We start from the raw sequence: 26,302 nt of genomic DNA, 5'->3' as shown, positions 1-26,302 counted from the left end.
AGACTGCACAATTTCACTATCAGTCACAACACCAAATCGCTATATAGATCAAGTACTATCTGTTTTCCCCCCGAGCTTTAAGGGGAAGTGCTAAGACAGAAGCATGACCTTTTAACAAAGTTATCTGCATAACAACTCACAAGAAATCTTCTAAAGTCAGCATGGGTTAAGATGCAGACTGATTGTGTGTGATTCAGTTGAAGTCATAGAGAAATTGTTTTTTTGGGGGGGGGGGAGGAGGAGAAAGGAGGGCAATCATTTGTCTAGACTGGTGGATTAGTCTGTTGGACTGAATATGTTTTGTTCTAGTGGGATTGCAGTGACTCTATGGGCAGCTAATACAATTGTACCTCTCAAAAATAAATCAGTGCTCATTTGTTAGTGAGCTTGTCATTTAAATTCTTTAAATTGGGAGCTTGTTCAGAAGAATGGATACCAAGTGAATTAATAAATTACATAAGTACTGCAGCAACAACTAATTGTTTGGATTTCCCTGATTTCTCGACTCTGCCCTTGTTACACAACTCTTATAAACATAAGTCAAATATTTTCATTTGGTGCGGTTTCAATGGAATATGTTTCAAAGGTATCACACTGGAGTTTGAAAAACAGTATGTTTGCACTTGCTATGGCTACACCCAATAACTATATATTTATTTGTAATAATAAACATAACTGCATACAGACAACAAAATATGCTTACCTAACCACATTCAGTTATCCACCCAGCTCTAGGTTTAATACAATTGATGACTGAATACATGTCAGTATTAATAATTAGTATTAATAAAATAATAATTAGTATTAATAAAAACAAAGATCACAAAAATCAAGTCCTTATTTCAGGGCACTGTATGGAGCACAATTCTCCATCTAGGACTCTCAAACTCATCACATGTTCTTGTCCTGACCCCAGTCCCACAATCCTTTGTGGCCACATCCCACAATCTGTTGGCAGTCAAAGCAAGAAACCACGGCTGTTGTGATGCTGGGAACTGATGAGGTGTAGGGTGATGCTGGGGGTGAGGGGGAGTGTTTACGAGATTTCTGGAAGGGTTAGATTCTCCTCAGGGGGAGCTGTTGGCTGTTTTCCCACCCAGTGTGGGTGCTAGATGGCTTGGGTGGTTGATGTTTACTGGTGGCATGGTTGGGAGGTTAGGTGGTGCTGGGGAAGTAGGTAGAGCTTACATAAAGCCTCCTATGAAGAGATGTCAATGGCTCTTTTAAAAAAAGAATCCAGTTGATCACAAGCGTAGAGACACAATTAAGGTTACAAGATAAAGTGCCAAATTAAAAGAAATAACTTCCAATTCTGTAGGGCACCTTTCCACGTGCAATTAATTTTGGCCATACATTTACTGCAGGAATAAATGACCGTATTTAGATCACAATTTGACTGTACCCTGAAAACAGGTAGTTAGATGGCCAAAAGCCATTTGCATGGATGAGAAATAGGCAAAGTGGAAGCATCACAGGAGGTGGTCAGACACTGCTGCACAAGTCTGGAGAGGCAGTCTAAGAAGATGGAGTGGTCCACCTTGACTTCAGTACTGCTTTCAACAAAGAACGAGAAGGGTGACAGTTTTCATCAGATAAACTCAGAGGTTGCTGATTCTGTGGATGAGAGTATTTTCCATGCTATGACAAGAATGAAATCCATACTGAAAATGAAAAGGATATTATTGTGCAAGAGAGAAGGAAAATCTACTTTCTCACACATTGTCAAGACCACATACAGTACAGCACATATTCAAACACAACATAAAACAGAACATGAAACATGGAGGGGAATAGGCCATTTACAATAAAGTAATTGTAATCAGTGGATCAGCGATGCAAAATGTGATCCAAGTTATTTTACAGAAGATAATGCAGCAGACTAATCTCCACAGGCAAAGTTCATGTTTGTGTGGGTTACTTATTCTCTTACTATTTACTAAGTAAACAATCAGAATCAGCAGCTTTGAAGTCATACAGCACTTGGTAAGCAGCCTAATGTGAGGGGATTGGGTATAAAAATCCCAAATCCCATCAGTTTCTAATTGCTGACACTGAGACTCTGAGACTGCAGGCAGAATGGCCTTTCGTTCTTTGCTCCTTGTTTTCTTAGCTGGACTGGTGGTTTTCTCTGAAGCCGCACCACCGGTAAGTGTTTTGGTATTGAGGTGGCCTTTCATGTGAGATCGATGTAACCTACCTCATTTTTTCTTTTTTAAAATGATGAGAATTGGAATAAGTTAAAGACAAATCAGCCTATTTTATTACATTTATTTTAATTGTATATTGTGCGTTGGCCCTGCATTCTCCTACCGCTTTTCTTATTTCTACAAAAAAAAAAGTGCTTCCCCCTTTGCTGTAGTTATTTATCTTGATGAAAGCAGTAGATAGGCTGTAATAGGAGGTAGCACCTGCTATCAGGATAATTTCAACAGCCACTAAAAAGGACCTTCTCTCCCAAATATGGTTTCAGCCTTGGGAGGCTGTGGAGAAGCAACTCCTCCCCTCACAAGACATCAAAGCCATCATCAGCTGATCATCATCTCAACGGGCAGTACTGGTTGGGTGGATATATGACATGAGAATTCACCTCCCAGCAGGCCTGTCAACTGCTGCCTACTGACTCACCAGCTAATTCCTTCTGTAATGGCTCTTGCTCCAACCTCAGGAGCGAAGGGAAATGAAGTGGTGCTTTGTCTCTTCTCTACCCACTCCTCCTTTATTGCTCCAGGTCTCCCCATCACCATTCTGTAGTTGGAGTGGATTGCCATATCTCCTGCTCGGAAAGAGGCCTGGGACCAAGTCTAGGGCCCCGTTTCCCCTCTTCTCACTTCTGGTGGCACTCATGTGGCTCTGAAAAATGTTGGAGATCCACACACTGTGTAGCCTGTTGATCTCCCCCAGCAGCATTCCCCTTGTACTCCCACTCTGCTCCACAGGGCCACTTCTGATGTTTGGGGAAGCTAGTCCATATGTTTTTAATTATCCTGTCCTCCACACCCTGACAAAGTTTCTGAGGTGGTGGCTAAGAAACTCCTTTATCCATAGAAGTTGACAACCCCTCTACAATCTGCCCCACTGATGACATCAGAAACCTCAGCAGGCAGGAGGCTCTTCATCCTAGAAATCGGTGGGGAAGAGTGGGAAAGGAGTGAGAAAGTCAATCAGGGCCACCGAGTTTATTCCGGTTGGTTAGTTTCATAGATGAGTTTTTCTCAGGCTATGTGGCAGGATCTCCAGAGGTGAAGTAGATTGTCATAGGTCCCTAGAAGGAATTACAGGTGAGGGAAGGGGTCACACAGTTTATGTTATTACAATTTTTGAATAAGAACCTTTCTTTGAATAAAAAAAAAAAAAATCAGAAACTGAAACCTGATTTTTGAAACCAATAATGGTTAAGCAGACTCGGTAGTTATCACTAACCAGCAGCTACCATAGAGTTCTAAGGGTTTTTTTTTTTACTTAAGGGGTTATGAGACAAGCATGGTCTTGTTTTATCCTCATTCCCTTTGGGGTTGCTGGCTTCTCAGGGAGGAAGCAGTCACTGATCTAACGAGCACATGGAATATAATTGTTGTAGGCTTTGTGCAGGGGAAGCTACTTACACCTTATACCTGTGCACACTTGCCCAAGGGCTGACCACAGTCTGGCCCATAATGGGGTTATGATAGCGAGACAGAGCACATGTGCACGGCTTGCCAAGCTGACAGTTGAACGAAGGGAGGAATGGGATAATGTGACCACCGGGAAGCCTCTCCTGACCAAGAGAGCTCTCCTCCAGCCCCCACACTAAAACAAGGAGATCAGATTGCTGGATTCCAAACCATCACCACTCCCCGTTTCCAGGATTAAACTTTTATTCGGTCATCTGTGGCTTGGTTGTGCCAGTTAGCAATAACTCTGCACTGGATGCTAGTCAGAACTGCGTCACCCCAGAGGGAGTGCTGAGAGGCATTCCATCTCTGAGGACAGGTTCGCAGTGCACATGAGGAGCGCACCCCTTTGTAGGGTACAGCATATGCTCTCTCCTTGTGATCCTGCAGGCAAAATTTTCGTATTATACAGTAAACTTATGTACCTGGTATATGAAAATATGTGATATCTTCTAATTCTAAAAAATGAAATTTCTAAGGGGCATGCTTTATCATGGCCCATCACTCCTATATAATCTCTCTTTTCCCTACATGCAGGGCTCTCATGATTCCAAGCACCCTCTTATTGTGAAAATTCTAGATTCAGTCAGAGGAAGTCCAGCTTCCAGTGTACCTATTAAATTATATAAAAAGGCTGATGATGGGACCTGGCAGCTCTTAAGTTCAGGGTAAGTCATATAATACAATGAGAAGGGGGTGAGGGAGGCATTGAAAGAGGCCAAAGATTAGAAAACCCACATTTTACATGCATTCATCTTAAAAACATACGTATAATGTCATTAGTTACAATCTGAGAAGTAATAAGGTAATTTATGCCTACACCAAATATTTACTCTGTGTGGGGGTCTCTTCTTCTAAGTAAATTATAGCTGCAAAGCTAGCAGACTGGCTCCTGAATGGTTTGAAAAAATTGTAAACACAAGGGAGGTAACTCACAGGCAGCATGAAATGTGGTATAGAAAACTATTCTTCCATCAATTGCTGTTTGACTCTTCCCTCTTCATGACACTTCACTTTATGGCTACAAGAAGCACATCAATTCTTAGCATGAAGTCCACCTCTGCTTTAGCAGAGAATGAAAGCCCACCAATTTCTACATAATATAATACACTATAGTCAGAAGAGACTTCTAATCTGTTTGAAGTTGAAAACTCTAGTTAAGAATTCTGGCTGCACTGGAGCATAAATATATTGTTTCAAGATATCGGTAGTATAGCAACTTCCAGGAGAAAGTCTAGGGAAACCATTATCCTCTGTCAAGTAGTCTACAATAGTCTGGATCATTTCAGAAAGTGGATAGTGAAAGTCGTCACACTGCAGGAATCCACCACTAATGGGATCCCAGCCTCAGACCAGTAAAAAGCCTAGAACATAAATGTATGCAAGTTCTCCAACATTGCTACACAAAGAAATTCTTATAGTGGTGGTGCTCCAAGTATTAGAACAAAGGTGCCAATACATTGTTTAAAGAGTTAGTCTCTGACAAACCTAACGGCCCAGGGCTGCATAGGATCACATCAAGTAGGGGTAAGGGAATGGAAAATCCAGCCCTATGATTTCCCATTTAAACCAAAATGTGCCATCATACCCAAAGAAGGAAGCAAGAGCACATGGTGAACAGCTGAAAGCATATGCTGCCACTTGAGGTATGTATACTTATTCCTAAAAAACATATTGACTATACTAGTAGTATACACAATACAGTGCACTGAGATGTGTGGGCAGGTGTGTGTGCAAACATTGTGTGGGTGTATGTGCGGGGGGGAGAGGGGGGAGAGTTGGATGCTCTAGGATCAGTTTCTGAGGGTATTTAAAAAAACCTGAGATCTGATGCAAAGAACATGCAGTGGTATTTTTATTCCGTCTATTTGGCAGAGATGATAATGCAGAGCCCAGTAAGTAGTTGAACTTCATTAGAGACAGAGAAATTACTTCCACGCTCACTTCAGTGTGGTAGTGGAATTTTAACAAGGGATTCTCAGAAGCCCACTTGAGTCCATCACTGTACTTTTAGCTAAAAGAGTTATCAGGGTATAGTTGAGAAAGTCTGTAAAGTAAATGGGGAGTTGCTTGAAAGTGATCAATGTAGGAGGATAAAATGTTTGTCTACTTTTTCTATCAATGATGAAAAATTCTAAGAACGGGCTTGAAAGCATATGGCATCTGTGATTTAACAGGTTCCTAGATGGTTTATCATTAAGTGCTGAATTTCCTTGTCTTATACTAAAACAAATGAGGGACTTGAATGTGTCAGTTGATGTACTGATTAGCGTTTACCTTTTATTGAAATGAAGAAATGCAACAGAGACATTTAGAGACTGAGTCTCAGCATTCAGAACTTTAAACGGTGGATGGAGATGAGTGAAACACGCATATAAAATACGAGTGTCATACTATCCACCGATATCGGATCACTAATTCCCCACTATAGGACTGATTAAGTGGAAATAGAGTGTTTTTAAGAGGAGCTACGTTAAGCCAGGAGACAAAATTCAATACAGACTCCACATCAGCTAGCACTTAAAGCTCTGCAGTTTCTAGACAATACTAATGTCCTGATAGACTAATTTAAACAAACCTATCTGCTTGTGAAGGTCAGACAACTCAATGGACTAAAAAGATTTCACAAGACTATACTCTTGGTCAAACCTATGGCAACCTCAGTGTAATTCAAATAATTCTTGTAAATAAACCAGAACAAAGTACTCTCCTAAAAAGACAAAATTAGGAACAACCTTATGTGAAGTATTAATAAATAATAGGGTAAATAACCACTAGTTTAAATGGGTTTATTAAAACATCATGGGAGTTATGCACTCTTAGGCCACAGGTGAGTTTTTCTTGTGTGCCCCCTGCTGGCTCTGAAGTAACATTTAAACAACTCTGGACTCAGCCTGACAGCCTTATCAGAAGACAGCAAACACCCATGCCAGGTTTCTTTTGGCTTACCTCCAATCTTTGCGGCAGTAACAATAAAGAAGCTTCTACAGCCCAGACATACTTTGTGGTATGCATGGGAGATCTAGATGCAAGGACAGACTTTGTGAGGCCTCCACAGTACAGAAAGGAACAAGTTATTTCAGATGACCAGTCAGCATTTTCCCAGATGTCTGGCTACAGAATGTCATTGTAGTTCAATGCTACATATTGGTTCTTTCTTTCAAACATCTGAACACGAAAATAAATATATACTTTCTTGCTCTCATGCAGAAAAACCAATGAATATGGCGAGATCCATGAGCTTATAACCGAGAAACAATTTGTAACAGGGTTATACAAGATTGAGTTTGACACAGTCACTTACTGGAAGGGACTTGGCCTTAACCCATTCCATGAACATGCTGATGTGAGTATTCATTATACTTCTATTTCACATTTAAAAGAGGACCTATAATTGCAAAGAACAAGGCTGTGTTAACTGTAGAGGGTTTAATTAATAACTGTGTCCATTTACTGCTCTCCAGTTTCAAAGACTTTGCCAAAGACTTAACACCTTCCGGTTCACTGAGCAGTTCAAATGTGCAAACTCAGAGCTCCACAGGAATTTCCACACACCAGATACCCCAGAACTAGCCTCCCATTTGCTCTCAGCAGGCTCCTAGACTTGTTTCTCATCTAGGGACTTCCCCCCACCCCTCACTTCTGCAGCTACCCAGTGGTCTTCCTAGGTCTTTGGGGCATTTGTGGGGGAAGAACAACAGGGCTATTTCTCCCTCAGTCTGGTGAGGAAGAGGAAGGTTCCATATTTTCCTTGGCCCATCACTAATGCTTTTGTTAGTGATGTTTGCCACACAGTGGTACTAGTACAGCAGCTTCATATGCAATTGATTTTATTTAGATTTTTAAAGAAAAGTTGATTCAATGCTCTACCTGCATGCAACACAGTTATTTAAAGTCTATAGACATTATAAAATGGTTTAATATCAACAATATTCCAAGCTAAGTCCTTTTTCAGTTCATTCTCCCGCACCCTACTCACCACCAAGAAATCTTGAAGAAATTCATCAGTTTTGGAAACTGCTCTGAAAATCTCCAGCCTCAAGCTCTGTTGCTTCAAGGTTTGGAGAAGAGGATGTTAAGTTCCAGAATGGAGGCCCCTCCACTGAAAACACTTTGCCAGCAGCCAACAGACAAACAGCTTGGAGCTATCAGTTTGACCATCCCAAATTATTTCTACTGCTGGGTACAATATGAAGAGGGAAACAATCCCTTAGCTCAGGAGTAGCCAACCTGAACCTGAGAAGGAGGCAGAATTTACCAGTGTACATTGCCAAAGAGCCATAGTAATAGGTCAGCAGCCCCCCACCCCATATCAGCTCCCTTAATTGTTCATTTTCCCACTCCTAAATGCTCAGGTGGTTTACATATTGCACATAGCAGAAAGATGACAAACTTTTTTTAAAATAAAGAACAGGAGTACTTGTGGCACCTCAGAGACTAACAAATTTATTAGAGCATAAGCTTTCATGGGCTACAGCCCACTTCATCGGATGCATAGAATGGAACATATAATAATAAGAGAGAGAGAGAGAGAGAGATATACGCGCACACACACACACACACACAGAAGGTGGAATTTGCCATACAAACTGTAAGAGGCTAATTCATTAAGATGAGCTATCAGCAGCAGAAGAAAAAAAAAACTTTTGTAGTGATAATCAAGATGGCCCATTTAGACACTACTGACCACAATACTTACCTACATGCCTCCAGCTTCCATCCAGGACACACCACACGATCCATTGTCTACAGCCAAGCTCTAAGATACAACCGCATTTGCTCCAATCCCTCAGACAGAGACAAACACCTACAAGATCTCTATCAAGCATTCTTAAAAATACAATACCCACCTGCTGAAGTGAAAAAACAGATTGACAGAGCCAGAAGAGTACCCAGAAGTCACCTACTACAGGACAGGCCCAACAAAGAAAATAACAGAACGCCACTAGCTGTCACTTTCAGCCCCCAACTAAAACCTCTCCAGCGCATCAACAAAGATTTACAACCTATCCTGAAAAATGATCCCTCACTCTCACAGATCTTGGGAGACAGACCAGTCCTCGCTTAGACAGCCCCCCAACCTGAAGCAAATACTCATCAGCAACCACACACACCACACAACAAAAACACTAACCCAGGAACCTATCCTTGCAAAGCCCGATGCCAACTCTGTCCACATATTTATTCAAGTGACACCATCATAGGACCTAATCACATTAGCCACGCCATCAGGGGCTCGTTCACCTGCACATCTACCAATGTGATATATGCCATCATGTGCCAGCAATGCCCCTCTGCCATGTACATTGGCCAAACCGGACAGTCTCTATGCAAAAGAATAAATGGACACAAATCTGACATCAGGAATCATAACGTTCAAAAACCGGTAGGAGAACACTTCAACCTCTCTGGCCACTCAGTAAAAGATTTAAGGGTGGCAATTTTGCAACAGAAAAGCTTCAAAAACAGACTCCAACAAGAAACTGCTCAGCTTGAATTAATATGCAAACTGGATACCATTAACTTGGGGTTGAATAGAGACTGGGAGTGGCTGGGTATTGAATTGAACACATATTGAATCTATTTCCCTACGTTAAGTATCCTCACACCTTCTTGTCAACTGTCTAAATGGGCCATCTTATCACTACAAAAGTTTTTTTCCTCCTGCTGATAATAGCTCATCATAATTAATTAGCCTCTTACAGTTTCTATGGCAACTTCCAGTGTGCGTGTTCCATTCTATGCATCCGATGAAGTGGGCTGTAGCTCACGAAAGCTTATGCTCAAATATATTTGTTCGTCTCTAAGGTGCCACAAGTCCTCCTTTTCTTTTTCCCTTAACAGTGTTATACATTGAATGGAACACAACACAAAAAACCATCAACACAGACATGTAATGGTCATCTATTACCCTGTAATGGGCTTATCTTTCCGCTGTTGGTGCTTCATTTTCCCCTCTTCAGCTAGTGGTCTGCAGTCTCCCTGGTGGATGGAGTAATCTGAGGTTTAACCATCCCGCCAAATCTCAGTAAAAATTCTCTCATTTTCAAGTAACAAAGCAGTCTCCCAGCTCTCTCCAGGCTTGGTAATCTTCAACTGCCCTCCATTGTCTCAATAACCCTTTTTTTTTTTTTTTTTTACAACACAAGGATACACACTTACAGTAGTGGTGTGGACAATTCCTGTGCCCTAACCCTTACCCTTACCAAGGACATGAGGCTGTGTGAGGGGAAAGAGGTTGCTTCCATTTTCTGTTGAACCTCCTTCTGAAGCGTCCCTAAATAAGTACAAGTGTCAACTCTGGCCACACTCCCACACCTCCACTGCATTGCTCCAGGCCTCTTCTTTTGCCAGTTTACCCCTCTCCAGGGTTTCTTTCTTTCCACAAATCTTTACTCACTAGCATAGTTTCTCTGACTAATCCTTCTCCAGGATTCCTCTCCCTCCTAAAGAAATGCATCCATACACCCTTCCCCACCATGTCTCACTGAGCCCAGATTTCATATGATATAGTTCTATAATCACCTTTTTTCAATTACACGGTTAGCCCCAATCACAGAAGGGCCAGCATGCTGTGTAACAAAACCTTAGAGTCTGCTGAGAGCAAAGAGCACAAACATCAGTCCCTCGTAGGGTTCACAAATGGTCAACAATACCTCATGATCAAAAAGCACATCAAACGTTGTCTCTGTACTGTAACACTGATTTATAAGGTCTTGCACATATTTTACTAGCTTTATATAATTCACAAAATGTAAAAACAGTGACAGAAAATTGTCATCAAAACATTAGACAACAATATGTATGCTTCCAAAATTTAAACTTGAGGTTAAATCTACACAATAGTTTTGAGGCACAGCTTGTTATTTGGGAACTGGGAAGTAATGAAGAGGACTGGTCACAGACAGAGCCATCTGGATCACTTGGTAAGTTGGATGCAAACACACTATGTTTTAATTCAGCCAGATTTAACAAACAAAGAATACAAGCCATAATTACAGGATGGGGCACTCTGCCTTGGGAAACTGATCTAAAAAGGGCTGGAGGGGCATGATGGAGAATTAGCTGAACATAAGCTCCCAGTGCAATACTGAGGCCGAAAGGGCTAATGAGATCCTTAGATGTATAAACAAGGGAACCTTGAGGAGCAGAGAGGGTATATTACCTCTATACTTGGCACTGGTGCAATGCTACGGAAATACTGTGCCACACTTCAAGAAGGATATTGGTAAGTTAAAAAGGATTCATGGAAGAGCCATGATTAAAGGATTGTAAAATGTATCTTATAGTGATAGACGTATGAATCTCAATCTATTTAGCCTATCAAAGACAAGATTAAGGGGTGAGTCAATCACAGTCCACAAATACCTACGGGGTGGGGGGAGGGGAAATAGAGGGCTCTTCAAATTCAGCAGATAAAGTTATAACAAGATCCAATGACTGGAAGTTGAAGCTACACAAATTTAGACAAGAAATAAGGAGCAAGTTTTTAAACAGTGAGGGTAAGTTGTTCCAAGGGTTAGTTACGAAGAGTTGTGGTGGATTCTCCATCACTGGAGAGATTTAAATTAAGATTGGACTTTTTTCTAACAAATTTGCCCTAGTTCAAGCTGGAATTAATGTGGGTAAATTCTACGGCTTGTGATATGCAAGTGGTCACATACGATGATCACAATGGTCCCTTCTGGCTTTAAAAATGTACAACTATGTTTCAAGCTCTCAAGTGTTTTTTTCTCTCTCTTCTCCAGGTGGTATTCAAGGCTAATGATTCTGGTTATCGTCATTATACTATTGCTGCTCTCCTCAGTCCCTTTTCTTACTCAACTACAGCTGTAGTTAGTGAACCAAAGGAATTCGGAACTACACATTAGCCATGCAAATTGTCCTACATTGGTCAATTTAAGATTTGTAGATTGATTCTGCTTTTTGGCTGCAATAATCAATACTTATTACTCACATAACATTTTTCATCTTCAAACACTAACTCAAAAGCAAACTGCTATGCAATGGATTTTTATTTTGTGAATGTATTAACTCTGGTAAAGTCAATAAATGTTTCTTCTTAAAAAGGTTTTCAATTACTCTTTCAAAAAAAAAAAAAAAATTTCCGGTTCAGAAGAAACACTGACTCAGGGTTGTAAAAAATTATACTGAAACTCCATTTACTGAAAGTAAACTGAAATCTTCCATATGGCCGATAACCCATAGTCCTTATCACAAAGAACTGTGAGCAAAATAGCTCTGTAATGCAAGAAATTCTCAAACACAAAATTATGGAACAAGACACATTTACTGAATTATCTTCATTAGTACATTGTTTACTTTGGTCCAGACCCTACCAAAAGAGGCAATAACATGGAGCCCCTGCACAGTGTCCCACTGATTTCCCTGATGTCCCAGTTCTGCAGCTATGCCTACAAAAGACAAAATCAGCCTACAAATGATGACAAGGTTGTATGGCATTCAGGGATAGCTAATATTTATATAATTAAACAGCAAATGCATATTGTAAATAAGAAAAACAGTATACAGGTATAAAACAACGAGGAGTACTTGTGGCACCTTAGAGACTAAAATTTATTTGGGCATAAGCTTTTGTGGGCTCAAACACACTTCTTCAGATATCGTCCTTCTCCTCCTTTTGCATGTCATTTGTCATTTAGAACCCAAGTGCTAATGCAGAGATCATTACCTATGTTTGTACAGTACATATAAACTTGGCCACAGTTGTGATGGGGCCTCTAGCTACTACTGTCATATTAATAATTAAAAGAAATGAATGACAGATGAGCAGGGGGGAAACCACTGACACATGAGGACCTCTGTCTGCTCCCAGGTTTAATACTTCCAAGCTTGGGTGAACTCTCTTGATACTGGGATATTTTCCTGCTACTTACAGCTGTTTAGAATATTTCTAGGACAGATGTGCTGTTTTATGCTAAGAAGAAACAACTTGTTAGTTAGAATCCAATCAATATAGTATCTTTGGAGAACCACACTTTATTTTTTTCCAAGTATTTTCAGATCTAAACACATGAAAAGTGTTATAAGAGCTAAAGTATTACTAAATTGTTGTATTTCACTCCAAACATTTCAGTGGGAGATCAAATCTGTTAATTAGCTGAGGTACAACATTTTTAGATTTTTGTAACAGTTTTAACAATGTATTGTAATACAATAGCACCTAGACACATCAGAAGTCAGGCTCAGGGCTACATTATGCTGGGCAAAATTTAAAGAGTAGGTCCTGCCACAAATAATTCTCATCCTATGCTGTCAATTTTAAAAAGTTAAATTATTTTTTAAAAATTTAACATGCTATGAAAACATGTTTCAATTTTATCTGTAAAAGGTTTCTACAGGATCAGTTCTTACCAAATAAGAAATTTCCTATCCAGTCAAGCTGTGAGGTCAATGTGGGAGTAATACTGTACCAGACACTTCAACTAATGCTTATTTTTTCTAAATAAAATACACTGAAGGAGCAAACTTCCACAGAATACAGTGCCTAGAAGGAAAAAAATTAGACAACCACACAGTCTTTAGAACATTATATTTCAAAAAAGACAATGATAAAAAAGTACAAACATTTTCATGAACAAAACAAAAATAAAAATATGATAGTACATAGGAAATTGCCAGCAATTGTTTCAGTGCAGTTTTCAATAAGCTTGCCTCAGATACCTCTAAAAATAAAATCTTAAGTACACTTCCTCTTGCTGATATGCAATGTGTCCTTTTAAATTTTTATAATTGGCTTGTTTGTAATCCACTATAAGACTAATATATTATTTTAAACAGAAGAGTACAAAAATAGATCTGAAAGATCTAAGAATAAACATTTTGCATTCGTTTGTCAATATATTCTTGGTTTCAAGGAGAATATTAAATTTTATATTTTTCTCAATTTAAAATATGGCAGATGGGAAGGAAATTTAGATGAAAAATATCTGTTAGTGTACTGACTGGACTTGAGACACTGTTAGTATTTTTATAGCATTTCTACTTCTTAATTTGAAAAACCCCTTCAGAATCTTCAAAATATTTTTTCTATGTCGTGTCCTCTGTTGAGGAACAGTCAAATTTGCTGTCTGTCAGAACCAAAAAGCCAGCATGATATTCTTTTCTGTTTTACTACAATTAAACACATGTTATCAAAAGGAATGTGCATAGCTCTCAGCTCTGCACTTCACTTCTTTTGTTTGAAGGCACTGGTTATGTTAAAGTCTGCTACAGAACAGTACTGGGTTCAGACAGAGTGTACACACATTATTTTGGTGTAATATCAATAAGAAGATGGTAGCCTTTAAAACTTTCTGATACTAAAAGGTACCTACCTGGCAAAAGTGGTTGGTAAACATCTTTCTTAATGTAAGCTGTATCAATTTGGGACATAAGAAATTCGGGGCATGTTAAATTATATACAACTGTGACTATGTATTAAATCACAACATTTTCTCTCTCAGACAGTACATGATTAATCAACACTTTGCAAAGTTCCAGGACTTTGGCTGAAGCATATTCATGTGTATTTTTTTAAATGCACCAGGAGATATTAAAAAACCCAAATCAAACATTAATTTCACTGGATGTCTTCCGCATGCATAACTGAGAAATGGATACATCAATAAAAGCATACTGGGGAAACAAGGCACAAATCTAAACTACCAAAAGATGCATCATAAGCAAAGGTGCTAAAACTGATGGTACTGAATACCAGAAAACACTTCAAAATAAAGTCAGACATTTAAAAGTTATTCCTTTTAGCAATCCTGAAGAAATGTGTTCAGCTAATGTGACATATGGATATAACACCAAATTTACTTTGAGAATATAGCTGCTTATTTAGTATACTAGTTATTGAGTTCCCATCTACCCATCTGCCTCTCAAAATATTCAGTATGCTCAATTACAGAAATATATCAAGTAGTAATACAAAAACTCAAGCATGCTTGTTTTAAGGGTTTGTTTAGTTGATGTTAATCTTTTGTTATTTTTCCTGTACATTAAATAATTTCTATAGCATACTATATTGACTAGATTTAAAGATCATTCCAATACAATATGAAATATCTCGTACAGCCTGCTTTCAACTATGTCAATCAAATCAGTAATTACCAACTTTCTGCAAATTATTGGAATGTCTACAAGTGTACTCACAACTTTCATTAAAGAATGGCCAGGGGCACAACTTGCTCCTGGAATGGGCATAAAAGAAAAGGTGCGAACAGCAAACAAACTGAAACACCTGCATCCCACCATCTGCTGTGGTAAATCCAGGAGGCACACAAGGGGGCAGTGAGTTTAGATTGGTGTTTCTTGTCAGCACTCTTGCAGGAACACTATATAATAAATAATTTATCAGGGGATTGTTTTTTATTCTTCAGGGGAGCAGAAGAAAGTCTTCGGTTACTAAATCACTGAATGATTGTGACAGTCAACAAAATAATCTCTTAGATCATCTTGGTCAACATTTAACTGATTTGTGTTACATTAACAGAGAAAATAAGTGGTTCAGACTTCTTCCTCACATCATATTACCTATGGATGTATAAAAATATTAGGCAAAGACAGTGTTTCTGAATGGGATGCTATTAGATAGCATAACAATATAGGCAAAGCAAAAGGAAATTAAGATTTATGATGAATAAAAACAGAGAGGCTAGATATTCATGCATTTAATACCACAAAAATAGACAATTATCTGGGATCTATCCTGGTCAGTCCTGAGTACCCTCAATTTCACTGCAAGTCATGGAGTTGAGGGTGCTTAGCACTTTACAGGAAGTGCTCAGCACGTCACAGGATTAGACCCTTAATATCTATGCTGATTAATATATTATGGGGGAGATTTTCAAAAGCACTCAGCACTGGCTTAATTCTGGTCCCATTGATCCTACCATAATCAATAGAGCAGTTAGGCCAACACTGTGCTTTTAAAAATCCCACCCTATAAGGGTTAGGAATATATTTTGCTATCAATTCTTTAAAAAATTAACTTTTACATTTGTCTTCCAATGAAGACACATTTTTGGCTATTCTGATTCTTGAGGAATAAAAGTGCTGTTTACTAGGAATAAAAAAAGATAATACCGAACTACAATACACAGACTTGAACACACTGTTTTAGGCATAAAATCCCTGACATTGACACTAGTGGCACATGTGGAGACAAATAAAGTAAGAGTTCCTGTATATCATGATATCCAACAACCTTAAGATTTTTCTAAAATGTACATGCAATATGCATAAACTATGATTTAGATGGCAAGCAGGGAATCATAGGATTTTACTAGTAATAAGTAAAATTAAAAGCTTTCTTCCTAGCAAGCTTACATGTTAAATTAATTCTTCTATACAGATATGCAGCAGGCCTAAAGCTCAAAACTCGTATAACAGTTTACAGTCATAGCTGGCCATCCATTATTAATAGTTCCATCATTTCATACAAGGTATAAACTCTGTTTAAACACAAATATTTACATTTGTTCTTTCATGCTACTGAACACAGAATGAAAACAGTAATATAACTAAATACATACTGAAGCATAATTTACCATATTTAAAAAGCTATTTGAGCACATTAATTTACATCACATATTTACAAAATGCATTTTTAAAAGGAAACAAAAAGCATTCATTTAAATTATGGTTTTTAACTATAAAAATTGCCTGGGAGAAAAGGCCTCTCTCTTGGCTTCCAAACAAGCTACAGATCTGTTTTCTGCAGTATATATAGTGGAGTTGCTTAAGATAGAGAATATGGTGAAACAAGGCTTGAATATTTAGTAGTCCCATGCTGTAAACATTGAGTAGTAGCTGCTGGCATTTCTTTTCATAATAGAATGCATGGTAATATATGCAGTCATTTTTCTTCTCTTCCCAAATATCCTTCATCTAATAGTCAAAAAGACCCAATTTAAGGTCTTTTAATGTCTTTAATTTGTATTTTCCAGTGTTACAAGTTTGAACTCCAGGACTGTAGCTTGCCACTCCACTTCCATCAATAGTCTCTAACAGGAGCTAGCTCTGGTATGAGGTTTACAGTTATATTTTTATAAAATCTACTGACGAGTATTTTAGGAGCATATATTAAATTGTTCAACCCATCAACATACTGACGCTCTCTGGAATACCTCAGGAGTTTATACCTGTAGGGTAAGGAGAGAAGGAACGAGGAAAAAGGTTTGTAAAGAAACATGTTAAATTGGTATCAACTGTGTTATTGTAATTAACGACGGGTCATCATTTATTTTGAAACCCCTATTTTACAGAAAACACTCTGGGAGCACTTTGTTTATACTAATTACAAACATCAGCTTTAAATGCATGATTTTTTGCAGTTTTATAAATTAGATGGACATTCAAGTACTGCTCATATTCCTAGACAAACTACATTGAGATTAACTAAACAGCCAACACAGGATTATGATTAATGCATATTTGCGTTTGTGGTCCCAAATTAGGAATGTCTACATTGCAACTAGACACCCACAGCTGGCCCATGCCAGCCAACTTTGGTGGGGCTCAGGCTCTGGAGCTGTTTAATAGTGGTGTAGACTTTCCAGCTTGGGCTGCAGCCTGAGCTTTGGGACTCTCTCATCTTGCAGAGTTCTAGAGCCAAATCGTAGATGTCTAAACTGCGATTTAACAGCCCTGCAGCCTGAGCCCCGTAAGCCTGAATCATCTGGCGTGACTCAGCAACAGGTAGACATACCCTCAGCTCCCCAGGCAGTGCTGCCTCACTATGAAGCATGGCCAAGCCAGTAGTGCCACAGGGAGCCTTTTAAACACCGATGCTCTAACTAGCATACAGCCACCAAATAACTTCAAAGGAGCAGTGACAGGAAGTGCCAACTAACCGACCAAAGACGGCTCTTGATACATGAGTTCAGTTTCTCTCATGACATTGACTCAATAAAATGAACACAATCATAACATGAAATTAGTTTTAGAAAGAGTGACTGCCACAAGAGCCCCAACTAATAGTGACATGGGCTGTTTACTTAGATTTATGTATGGTCTATAATCATATATATTAATCATTATCCTAATTTAATTACAACCTAGTATCTTGAAGTGTTCCTTATGCACAAAATGTCAATGATTTTTAATAATATGAAATACTTGGAGCGTGTTATTTCATTGTTCAGATTATTAGGGATGATAAGAGTTGACACAGTGTGCTAAATTTCTTAAATAACCCATTTTAAATTAATTTTAACTCACTATTCAACAGATGTATTTGTACATTCTCCTAAAAAATAATTCAGTACTGAGAGAAAGTATAGAAATGTAAGGATACACAGTATTTTTCATACATAAGAGGTGGGAAATCAATCACTGTTTTATGTACAAAAACCTCAGCTCAACCTTAACTATGGAGCCATAATTAGTGTTTCCATAATAAATTATGGAAACCTCTTTATGTATATACTCTCCAGAAGTTCAAAAACCACATCTCTTGTACTTCCACCTATACAAATACGTTCATGTTACTGATCACTGAGAGACACTGTCAATTTAATCAGGCTTTTGCCAGCAATTTTTTAAGCTATAAGAAAGATATCAGACTGCGATAGCAAAAAGGTTAGGGGAGAATATTTTCTTTTCAGTTTACTTTCTTTGTTCACTGTACTTTGTGAAGTTAGCTTTGTTGTTTTCCTTACGTGGTCAATATCCCCTGTTGTGTGAGTACCACACATAAACAGTGGGTTGGTGGGGAGAAGGGGGGACAAAAACTAAAAACAAAACAAAACAAGTAAAAGCAGGAAAATGTTATTGTAAAACCACAGAAATCAGCAAGAGCTCACACAGTAGCTATCTCACCTGAGTTTAGCCATTTTAAATAAACTAGATTTGAAGTTTATATGTCCCTTGAAAAATGGAATGTATCAAAATAAGTCCGGATAGCATCTTACAAAAGGCTCACAGAAGTTTATTAATAGTTCTGTGTGTGTGTGCGTGAGAATACGCTCCAGATAAAATCATCTGTATTCCTTAGGTTTTAATGTTTGAACACACTGCCCTTTTTCTTACCGTCCTAAAAATTGGACTTCACCTCTGTGATGATGAGGAATGGACTTGTACTTCCCTACGTCTCCCTCCGGTCTTGTTACATTGTATCCAGCATAATGAACCCTACAGTACAATAGTTAAAGATAAGTGTATGAACAAAAATGAATTTATAAAAAAAATTGTGACTTGCAGCAAAAGTGAAAAAAATTGCATTAGTGTTCAGATTTTAAGCCAACTCTTCCATTTGCTAACAACTTTTCCACTAAAAGATATGACCTTTGCTTTACTGTTTTTAATTTTTAATTTAAACAAACAGTGCAATATATACAGTGACAAATAGCAACCAGGCCCCGTCCCAAGCAAAGTAAGAGATGACAGAGTGGGAGCATATGGAAATGATGAGGGCTATAAGAGTAGAAACATGGGATATACTTTTGTTACATAAGACTGTTCCTTTTAGAACTACATACAGGTGAGTCGCATCATACGCACATTTAACTTACGCAAATTCAACTATACACGCTCAGCAAAAAAAATAAAATAAAAACAACAAGATACCTGTAAACAGTCCGGGCGATTCCGCCCACCATTCCACTCAATGAGTGTATGCCCTGGAGTGAGCGTGAGATGGGAGATGTGAATCTGCTGTTCCCTGAGTTGGTCTCAGTTCCCATGTGCCTCTCATAGTGTGAGCATCTTGCCACGCTGAGTGTGATTCTAGTGTTTAAAGATACTGTACGTATTTTTCGTACAACATGGCCCCTAAACACAAGCCAACTATTCATCTGGTGCTCAACCAAAGAAACAGCAATCTGTTCCAACGCTGAGGAAAAACTGGCTGTGTTGGACTTATTGAGAGACGGTATGTCGGTCTCCAATGTGGCGCATAAATATGGCCGCAACGAATCTAGTATCCGTGCCATCAAGATTCAAGAGAGAGAAATTCGTCAAGCCGTGGCATCAAGTGCTCCAATAACTGTTAAGGTGACAAGCCAGGTGCATGATAAGACTTTAGTGAAGACTGAAAAGGCATTAAACTTATGGCTGGAAGACATGAACCGTAAACGTGTGCCTATCGATGGCAACAGGTTGCAAGAAAAGGCTCTTAGCCTCTATGTGCTGTTCAAACCTCCCACCGAAGAGGGACAGCCTTCTGATGAGAAGGAATTCAAAGCCAGCCAAGGTTGGCTTAACAGTTTTAGGAACCGCTTCAACCTCAAAACCATGCAGACTACTGATGAAGCTGCATCTGCCAATGAAGAGGCAGCAAAAGCCTACCCCAAACAATAAAAGAAAATCATAGAAGAAAAGGGCTATATTCCAGAACAAGTTTTTAATGCTGACGAGACTGGGCTCTTCTGGAAAAAAATGCCCAACCGCACTTACACTTCAAAATCAGAAAGAAAAGCCCAATTTGCTGAAGTGTTCCAAGCAGCGAAACACCTGAATGATTTAATTTCTGAATACGATCCCTCTATGGAACGAGGCCTCAAAATCACACGTAGTATTACGGACGATCTGAGACTGTATCAAGAAATGTTTGAGCAGCTCAAGAGACAACAGCCACAGTTGCCGATCACCATGTTTTTCAAGGAAAAACTACCAGCAGCAGATGAGCCTATGCAATCAACTTCTCAAGCTGAACCAGAGCCAACCACTTCGTCTATGACTCGCTCTCCGTCACCCAAGCTCTTCATCACCTCTGTCTCCTGGATCGACATCAAGCCCTGACAACCCCCTGTAATTACCCCCTGTAATTAAAAATACAGTACTGTAAAATTATATTTTGCGTATGTACTCATTATATACTGTACATTACTGTATACATTATAAATATTACTGTACAGGTTGTATACACAACCATGTACAGTATACTGTACTTTATGGGCGATTTAATGGATTTTCAAGGGTAATTTTGACTATACGTGATTTTAGCCTTACGTGCTGACTTTAGAACCTAACCCCCGCGTAAGATGCGACTCCACCGTACCTGTTAGTTTACATATAATTTAATCATAAAAATTAACAAATTAACAAAAATAACTTTTTACAAGTTTGTTTACTGTGAGCATTTAATGGAGTTTTAATATTGTCAATTTCACTGTTCTTTTGATGGTCAACTACAACTCTGTGTCATAGGATAGCATGACGTCACTCATACACTGCTCTTGGACATGGAAGCAACTTATGTGCAAGCTTTTCCCCAGACACCGTAGGAAGGTTTTTAGTAGCAACAGCAGCAGCAAAGCTGGGGTGGGGGGAAAAAGCACATGCACAGAAAAAAAGGGGAGAGAAGCACAAATATGCTTGGTGTTATTCCTATTGTAACATTCATGCCTAATAGGGAGACATCTCTTTAAGAGACCTGGGAGGCAGGGATGGAAGGAAGGAATGGTGTCTGGGTCATTGTTGCTAGGCAGATGTACAATCAGCATTCATGTCCAGAACTTTCTGGAGCTTGGTGTGATAGTTTTGGGCATACCTAATAGGCTTCCTGTAGGTGGACTAAAACTCCACTGAGTCAGGGCAAGTAGTCAAGGCAGCTGTGTGGTGGCTGGAAGAGGCTCAGCCATAGGAACAGAAAGCGAGCTGTTTTCCCCTAACTCTGAAGCATTTTGCAGCAGGTTGGTGATATTGTTAACTTTCCAACAGGGAAGCACCAGCAGTGTTAGTTATAGGAGAAATTTGGAAGGAAAACTTTATTTTTTTAATTGTATACCTTGAATGTTATTTTAGTCAAATTGTCTTAACTGGCATGGTTCACAAACTCTTTCCTCATTTAAATGTGTTGACAGGGAAAGAGTCATATATATTTTCCTATTGCAGTGCTTTTGACTCATGAGACTATATGGCGCGTATAGTTGATGAACAAGGACTGTAACTGAGACTCAAGTGAACTCAACCTAAGCTTTTGGACCTCTCAGGTACATCTCACTGTCTTTCTGTGGGGCTAACCTTTCAGATTTAATTTTTGTATATATATTTATGTATAACTATGAAGATAATGCATGTGGATTATGGAAGTAATCTTGTCATTTAGTAGAAATTAAGATATTTATCATTATATTTTTTTATAAAGTTGATACTAAAGAATTAAGCTAATTTCTCCTCTTCTTTTTGGACTTGATTGTGTGGGGGAGAGGTTGACCCTGTGCAAACCTTGCCGAAAATCCTCAAGGAATGAATTCTGGGTCTCCATGTGCTTTTCTATAGGAGTTGTGTTGAAGCACTAGGAAAGGGGCAATACATTCTAGCCCACCCAAAGGTTACACTACTAGACCCACCCAAAAGAGCCTTTTAAACATCAACAAACCAAGCAGAAAATCCTTCATATATATTTCTTTAAAATTTCAGAACATATTATTTAAGGGGAGCTATATCAGAAACATGATTTTGAAATTTGAACACTTCAAAAAAAATCTAATTAGCATTGTTCCATTTAATTACAGTTCTTTTTTAAAATAGCTAATGTTGTAATCTGGCTCCCCGCAGCACACATTGTACATCCACCTCGGGGGAGATATTCAAAGGGAGAAAGTGCAAGTCAGTACCCAAATTCCATTGAAAGTCAATGGGAGTTGGGCACTTTAGGCACTTCTGAAAGTCTGCCCCCTGGCGTTTAAGCTTTTCAGGGCAGAGACTATGTCTTTCTTTATAAAGCACACAGTCAGTGCAATAATAATGAATACACACCTTTTAATTTAATACAACAAAAAACACATTATAAAGAGTCAAACACCTGCTAACTCAAATAAGCCTCTGCAAACTTTTCTTAACTTAGATATTTTAACAGTGAAAAAATTTGAACATCACTGTTCAGGAGCTCATGTCTTATACAATGTACTATGAACACTCACCTATTCCAAAGGTCGTCATCTTCTCCTCCCCATCCCCAGAAAGCATTTGGAAATCCATTGATCTTTTTGAATTGTTCCACTGTCAGTCCACTTACACCACCAAAGAACTCATTGTATGGAAGACTGAAAATGAAAGCAAGTAAATTTTATTCTATTGATTGAATTTAAGGAAGTAAAAATCCTGTTTGAACAACTGCTTCCATATCTTGCAGGAAAAAAAAAATCTAGTGTATGCGTAGATGTTCAATATACCTATCAGGAAAAATGCTTTACAGATCTTTTTTAATGAAAGTTGGTATTAGCAAAGAATGTGGAAACTAAATATTTGTAATAAGGGCTTTCATTTGTGGAACAGACAACAGCAGGCAAGTATCCCATGAAACAGCAGCTTAACCCAGGCTTCAGGTAGCTGGTTTTAGGAAAAAAGACCAACTTACAGCTGAAGGGACTGTAAAACACAGCTTTCAAAATATGATACTTTGACACTATTGAGTTGAAAAAGTTCTCTTCACCTGAGTCAGCAGTAAAAGCTGATATGTCAGCAATATTTCCAGTCCATTAATGTATTCTACAAAACATGTAAAACTGAAAAAAAAATCAAGCAGTTTAACACCTTATATTAGCCCAGAGGTGGGAAAACTACGGCCCGCGAGACCCTCCTGCCCTGCCCCTGAGCTCCTGGCCCAGGAGGCTCACCCCTGACCCTGCCCACGCTGTTCCCTCTCCCGTGCAGCCTCAGCACGCCGCACCGCCGGCACAGCGCTCTCGGCGGCCGGGCAGCGCAGTTGCAGAGCCACGGCCTGACCCGATGCTCTGGGCAGCACAACTGTAGCGCCACCAGCCACCGGTGCTCCAGGCAGCGTGGTAAGGGCGCAGAGGGGGTTGGATAGAGGGCAGGGGGCGAGGGTGTGGATAGGGGGAGGGACTTCAGAGGGTGGGGAAAGGGGGGTTGCATGGGACAGGGGTCCCAGGGGGGCAGTCAGGAAGGAGAGGGGGAGTTGGATGGGACGGTGGGGGGAAGTCAAGGAACAGGGAGAAGGGGTGGTTGGATGGGGCAGAGGTCCCAGGGGGGCAAGTCAGGAATGAGAGCGGGGGGTTGGATGGGGCGGCAGGGGGCAGTCAGGGGTGGGGAGTCCGGGGGTGGTCAGGGGACATGGAGCAGGGGGTGGCAGTCACGGGACGGGGGGGGGGGTCGGATGGGGCAGGAGTCCAGGGGGAGCCGTTAGGGGGTGAGAAGCGGGGTGGGGGCATCGGATAGGAGGTGGGGGCCAGGCCACGCCTGGCTGTTTGGGGAGACACAGCCTCCCCTAACTGGCCCTCCATACAATTTTGGAAAACCGATGTGGCCGACAGGCCAAAAAGTTTTCCTGACCCTGTATTAGCCTATTCTGGAGTATTTTTAAAAGTAATGGAAATTCCTTCCTTGTTTCAGTTTTTGGAGAGCACAGCTAATCACGTTCAAGATTATTTTAATCCTTTTTGCACCAAGAGACTATTTTTCTTGACTACCATTACACAAGTGTTAAGTAATAAGCAGCTGCCCAACCTAGGGCTACATAGCTAAAATTACTACTGTCAGTCACTCTTTAAATTTTAGGAGTTGTAATTTCCTGATTCCAAACACTGTATGTACAGTGAAAGATCATTAGCATGGATGTTCCCTTTAGCCGCTGCCTCCTACAGTTAACTGGACCAGACAGATCATCCCACCTCCCACAAGCTATCACAGAGGGAGGAAACTTCTGAGGATCCTTTCAGAAATGTCTGACAATTTCATCCCAACCAGAATAGCTGGGTTTGCTCCCCAAGTGGCTCCTCCAAACATGGATCCCTAAGGAGATGAGGACCATCTGCAAGGAGGCCCTGGCACCTCTGCACAGGACTCCACTGGTATTGTGCTAACAAGGCTTCCTTCCACCCATAGCTGCCTCTGGATGCTGTGGGAGAGGGAGCTGCTTGATGGAGAAGATAATACAGCCCTACTTTTATTATAGATAATGTGGAGCAAAGAATGGACAATAAGTGGACAATTATTATCCCCACTTACCAATGAGCAAACAGACAAAAAAGTAAAATGGACTCAAACTCCTGATTCTCAGTCTCTACAGTACTAATTTTGGATTGTTCTACCTCTCATGTACTAAATTAATTGTTCTCAGTGGATCACTGATGTTCTGAAAAGCCATAACACAGTGACATTTTCTGTAGCTCAGGTCCAGGATTTTCAAGGTTTTCAATGGCTTTTTGACAAACTGAACTCCAAACACAGCAAGCACACACACACAGAGGTATGGAGAAACAAATTACAAAAGTTATCTGAAGCAACTGGATCAGTGATAGCTGCAGACAAGTGGAAATTTAGAATTAATAATGTAAAGGAAAAACATTACCAATATAAAATTGCAGGTTGAATGTTCACTATGGCTAAGGTTTTTCACAAACTTTATGTGCACATTCAAAAAGACATTTCTGCATCTTTTAAGACAGGAAAGGTGAACTGCATTACTTACATATACATGTATTTGTCCAGCTTTGCTGCAAAATGACGTGGCATCTCTCCACATCCATAATAATTTCGGTCATTTTCAGGTAAATGATCCACATCATGAAAAATTACACAGTCCCAGGCAACATCCTTCATAGCCTCTTTGAAGCCAACATTAAAGAGCATTGCACGGTTAAAAGGTTGTGTACCACTCTTTATGTGGAAACAAAGGAGAAACTGAATGAGGCAAGAGCAAGTAGACACTACTTTGATATTCAGGAAACGTACCAGCCCCCCTCGTATTAGAAAGAAAAACGTGTGTTGATACCAAGGCTTGTTATTCTTCCATTTAATCACAGCAGCTGCAAGAGTAGCAGTATTTCACCAACTCCATTTTTGTGCAATTAAAGAAAAATCCTCCCTCTAGAATTCCTACCCTTGAAGAGCAAGAACTTAAAACTTCTATTTAGTTTATGTTTAGTAACATTGCACCATATTAATCATAAGCACCAATACTATAAGGAGCACTGATACTTGTCTTCAAGTACAAGTTGCAGCTAAGTTTTATGCCAAAGCATAAATGCAATACCAAATCACTAATGCAATACCAAAGTTGCAAACAGTGTTTAACTATTCAAAAATGTATCTTGTTAAAACAAAGCACATGGTATTTATGAATTTCAACTAGTATTAAAAAAAGTTAATATTTTGCTACATTTACAGTAAGTTAACCTTGTGATAGGACATATGTCCACAGCCTGATAAAATTTTATTAAAAACTTTTTTAAAATTTTCAACATTTAATCCCATTAAATCAAAAATGGAATTTGAAGAGCAGCTCCCTGAAGATGGAACAAAATTAGTTTACAAGACTTTTTAGTATCAGAAAATCATCATGTAATTAGATCTTTTTAAGAGGACCCATTTCCTCACTCTCCCTTATTTTTTCCATTAAAGACTTAATGTAAGTTTGTGAAAGATGCAGAATTCACTGTCCTGGAAACCTAAATCATGTAATTAATGTATAGATCAGCTATGAATATAATACTGCCAACAGCAGAGCAAATTCCTCACAAAATGTGACATAACCCTGTTTTGAAGGGATAGCATCTTCAGGGGGTCAGTCATTCTCCAAATCAATTGAGGTCTATGCATTTCTGATGAGACTACCTGTCAGGGTACTAGCTGGTACCATTTGTAATGTGATCAGCTATTCAGTAAGAACTACACAGAGTTCACCAACTCATTTAATGACAGCCAAATGGACAGCCTTCATATGATAACCACTTTTG

General features: G+C 39.4%; 2 protein-coding genes across 5 annotated transcripts in view; one reads left to right on the top strand and one right to left on the bottom strand.

The window, feature by feature from the left end:
* Positions 1–1,988: 1,988 nt before the first annotated feature.
* Positions 1,989–11,719, top strand: LOC102939352 (transthyretin). Its single transcript, XM_007058808.3, has 4 exons — positions 1,989–2,145; positions 4,188–4,318; positions 6,861–6,996; positions 11,399–11,719. Exons 1-4 carry the CDS (start codon positions 2,077–2,079, stop codon positions 11,519–11,521), a joined length of 459 nt encoding a protein of 152 aa, XP_007058870.2. The 5' UTR covers positions 1,989–2,076; the 3' UTR covers positions 11,522–11,719.
* A 1,467-nt stretch (positions 11,720–13,186) lies between these two features.
* B4GALT6 (beta-1,4-galactosyltransferase 6) overlaps positions 13,187–26,302 on the bottom strand; it is a 45,477-nt gene continuing 32,361 nt past the window's right edge. The window contains exons 6-9 of one of the 4 annotated variants that reach the window (XM_007058794.4): positions 25,036–25,223; positions 22,526–22,648; positions 18,690–18,791; positions 13,187–16,801 (exon numbers count right to left, since the gene is read on the bottom strand). In XM_007058794.4, coding sequence (XP_007058856.3) covers positions 16,654–16,801; positions 18,690–18,791; positions 22,526–22,648; positions 25,036–25,223 — 561 coding nt within the window. In that variant the 3' untranslated portion in view covers positions 13,187–16,653. Of the gene's footprint in view, positions 16,802–18,689; positions 18,792–22,525; positions 22,649–25,035; positions 25,248–26,302 lie in introns of all 4 variants that reach the window. The other 3 variants (XM_037892707.2, XM_037892708.1, XM_043539694.1) reach the window with 3 other exon arrangements.

Source organism: Chelonia mydas, chromosome 2, assembly GCF_015237465.2.
Source record: "Chelonia mydas isolate rCheMyd1 chromosome 2, rCheMyd1.pri.v2, whole genome shotgun sequence".
Taxonomy (NCBI): Eukaryota; Metazoa; Chordata; order Testudines; family Cheloniidae; genus Chelonia; species Chelonia mydas.
This window is presented reverse-complemented; position numbering and strand designations above follow the sequence as displayed.